This window comes from Mustela nigripes, chromosome 5 (assembly GCF_022355385.1).
Source record: "Mustela nigripes isolate SB6536 chromosome 5, MUSNIG.SB6536, whole genome shotgun sequence".
Classification (NCBI taxonomy): domain Eukaryota; kingdom Metazoa; phylum Chordata; class Mammalia; order Carnivora; family Mustelidae; genus Mustela; species Mustela nigripes.
In genome coordinates, this window is record NC_081561.1 from 27,787,952 (window position 1) to 27,791,689 (window position 3,738).

Here is a 3,738-nt window from a genome sequence, read left to right on the forward strand (position 1 = left end):
ATGAAAGAGGTGATATTAGTACTGACCACACAGAAATCAAGAGAATTAGGAGATTATGATGCACAATTATATGCTAAAATATTAACTTGCCTCTATAAAATAGACAAAAACACAGAAAGACACAAATGACTAAAGCTGACTGAAGAAGAAATAGACCATCTGAATGTACCTATGAGGTAGAACATAGAGTCAATTGTCAAAAACTATTCCACATAAAAGCCCAGTTCCAAATGGCTTCACTTGCAAATTATACCATATGCTGAAAGAATTAATAACAATTCTTTACGAACCCTGCCGCCCCCAAAAAGAGGAGGGAACCCAAGTCATTCTATGAGGCTAAGATTATTCAGACACCAAAACATACAAAGATTATCACAAGACAAGAAAACTACAGACCAATATCTCTTATGAATGTACACACACATACACACAAAGATCTCAACAAAATGTAGCAAATCAAATCTAGCAACATATAGAGTTAAACAAACCTAATGAAATTTATTTTGGGAATGCAAGATTGGTTAAAAATCCTTACCAATCAAAGTAAAACATATATATGGTATATATTATATATTAATATCTGGAAATATACTAGGAGAAAAACATGCTTATCTTAACAGATAGACAAGAAGCATTTGACAAAATCGGACACCTTCTCAAGATTAAAAACTCAACTACTAATAGAGGGAATTTTTTCGATCTGATGAAAGGCATTTATGAAAACCCTTAGGCTAACATCTTACCTAATGGTGAAAGACTGGTTGTTTTTTCCCAAGATCAGCAACATGAAAATAATGTTCACTCACGGCTTCTATTACACATTGTGCTGGAGGGGTGCCTGGGCGGTTCAGTCAGTTAATAGTCAGCTTTTGGCTCAGGTCATGACCCCAGGATCATGGTCCCAGGGTCCTGGATCGAGCCTGCACAGGCTCCCTGCTCCGCGGGGACCTGCTTCTCCCTCTCCTTCTGCCTGCACTCCCCCTGCTTGTGCTCTCTCGATCTCAAATAAATAAATAAAGTTAAATTAAATTTAAAAAGGGAAATGCCAAGTGAGGTTGTCAGGTTGGCAGCTGTGTTTCTGAAAACTGGGCACATCTCTTGATGGATTCAAGGCAAAAGATTCAATGAAGCCAAAGAATAGGGAAAGAAAGGGTTTTACTCACACGTAAAGGAGAACACCAGGGATACTTCCCAAAGCAGCGTCTCCCTGTACAACACACTGGGTAAGTTTCAAGCTAAAGGTACAGATGTCATGACTCCTCTGACACAGGACACCTGAGCCTCGGTAGGAACTGCTGTCTCTACTGCTTCTGGCACCTGGATGACACCCCTGCCACTTAGGCTGGAATGTCTCTGCACAGACTTGGCACCAGACCTGGGAGCCCGCGGCTGTCACGTCCATGAGACCTGCCTCCAAGCAAGTGGAAGATATTAAAGATACCTTTGCCAGAGGAGAAATGGAAAGTACAGACTTCTAATAGTATCTACTGAAAATGAGATACTTGTGATTGGATCCTGTAGACAGTCTTCCGTCCCTGGGGTAAGGATTATGATTCCTTTATTTACCCCTCCTGGAGACAGACAGCCGTGCTATATAGTGTTCTGGTTAGATTCTCAGAATACCCAGGGATGTGACTGGATATCCACTGCCTGGTCTCCAGAACATTCTAGTAATCATAAAAATTTGTTGTATGCAGGAACAAGTGCAACTCTGAAAATGGGGTTTGGAGGGGGCCACATTACAGAGGAAGTGTTTGGAACAGTAAAGGAAGATGCATCATTACACAGATATAAAAAACACAATCTTCTGTCACAATCTTCTCCTGCCCCATTGACTGCAGCTGAGGAAGAATCACGACAGATTAAAATTAATGAGGCACAAACTGACATGGGTGGAGACACGCAGCATCAAACACTATAAGGAGTAACATTTCCTATTTCTCGAGAAGCTTTTCAAACTTTGGACACATTAAGTAACAGTTCAACTATGTGCAATTGGAAATAGATATGAAAGACGAAATTATAATTTTGGCCAACACAACAAAGACAGAACAGAAACACTTGCCAAGGATTCCTAAGGATTCAGTGTGCTACCATTTCTTCTTGTGGAAACATTCCCATGAAGGAGACGGTTTGAAGTCCATAGTTTTTATTTATTCAATGCCGGGATACACATGCAGTAAAGAGAACAGATACTGTATTCTAGCTGTGAGAGCCCTCTGCCAGAAACTGTTGAAAGACAACTACAAATGGAGGTCATTAGGAAGATTGAGATAGGGTGCTTGGGTGGCTCAGTCAGACAAGTGTCTGCCTTCAGATCCAGGGTCATGGGATCAAGCCCCACGTCTTGAGCCCAGTTTGGTAGGGAGCTTGTTTCTCCCTTCCCTCTGCCCTCCCCTCTGCTTGTGCATGGTCTCTCTTTCTCTCTCTCAAATAAATAAAATTTTAAAAAATATTTTATTTATTTATTTGACAGACAGAGATCACAAGTAGACAGAGATGCAGGTGGCGGGGACGGGGGAGGAGGGGAAGCAGGCTCCCTGCTGAGCAGAGAGCCCGATGCGGGGCTCAATCCCAAGAACCTGGATCATCACCTGAGCCAAAGGCAGAGGTGAGTTACACTGAGCCACCCAGGTGCCCCTATTGGTTTTTTGGTATGAAGAAAAATGCAAGGCATGCTGGGAGATACATATTTTCTCCTCTGTGGGGCACAGCCAGGCAGCAGATGGAGGAAGCTTAATATAAAGAAAACATCTGATTTCTAAAAGAATAGGTCTTAGGAGCGCGTGGGTGGCTCAGGGTCTGCCTTCAGCTCGGGTCATGATCCCAGGATCCTGGGATTGGAGTCCCACATCTAGCTCTCTGCTCTGCTGGGAGCCTGCTTCCTCCTCCTCCTCTCTCTCTCTGCCTGCCTCTCTGCCTACTTGTGCTATCTGTCAAATAAATAAATAAAATCTTTAAAAAAAATAAAAAATAAAAAATAGGGGACTCGGCTTGTTGTGTTGCTGCCGAAGAACCAGAGACAGTCCTGCTGCGGCCACAAGCCCTTCCAGCCCCCTGACAATGTTGTCTCATTTAGTAGAGCAGCCGCTGCCCCCGCACAACAACAACAACAACTGCGAGGAAGGTGAACAGCCTTTGCCCCCGCCAGCCGGCCTCAACAGTTCCTGGGTGGAGCTACCCATGAACAGCAGCAATGGCAATGATAATGGCAATGGGAAAAATGGGGGGCTAGAACATGTACCGTCCTCATCCTCTATCCACAATGGAGACATGGAGAAGATTCTTTTGGATGCACAACACGAATCAGGACAGAGTAGTTCAAGAGCCAGTTCTCACTGTGACAGCCCTTCCCCACAAGAAGATGGGCAGATTATGTTTGATGTGGAGATGCACACCAGCAGGGACCATAGCTCTCAGTCAGAAGAAGAAGTTGCAGAAGGAGAGAAAGAAGTTGATGCGTTGAAGAAAAGCGTTGACTGGGTGTCTGACTGGTCCAGTAGACCTGAAAACATTCCACCTAAGGAGTTCCACTTCAGACACCCCAAGTGCTCTGTCTCTTTAAGCATGAGGAAAAGTGGGGCCATGAAGAAAGGGGGTATTTTCTCTGCAGAATTCCTTAAGGTGTTCATTCCGTCTCTCTTCCTCTCTCATGTTTTGGCTTTGGGCCTAGGCATCTATATTGGAAAGCGACTCAGCACACCTTCTCCCAGCACCTACTGAAGGAAAGAACAGCCC

At 44.0% G+C, this 3,738-nt stretch overlaps 1 protein-coding gene and 1 pseudogene across 1 annotated transcript; both read left to right on the forward strand.

Moving 5' to 3' along the window:
• Window positions 1–2,740, forward strand: LOC132018568 (twinfilin-1-like; annotated as a pseudogene).
• Window positions 2,741–3,063: 323 nt separating this feature from the next.
• Window positions 3,064–3,738, forward strand: LOC132017184 (BCL2/adenovirus E1B 19 kDa protein-interacting protein 3-like). Its single transcript, XM_059398982.1, has one exon. It carries the CDS (start codon window positions 3,064–3,066, stop codon window positions 3,721–3,723), a length of 660 nt encoding a protein of 219 aa, XP_059254965.1. The 3' UTR covers window positions 3,724–3,738.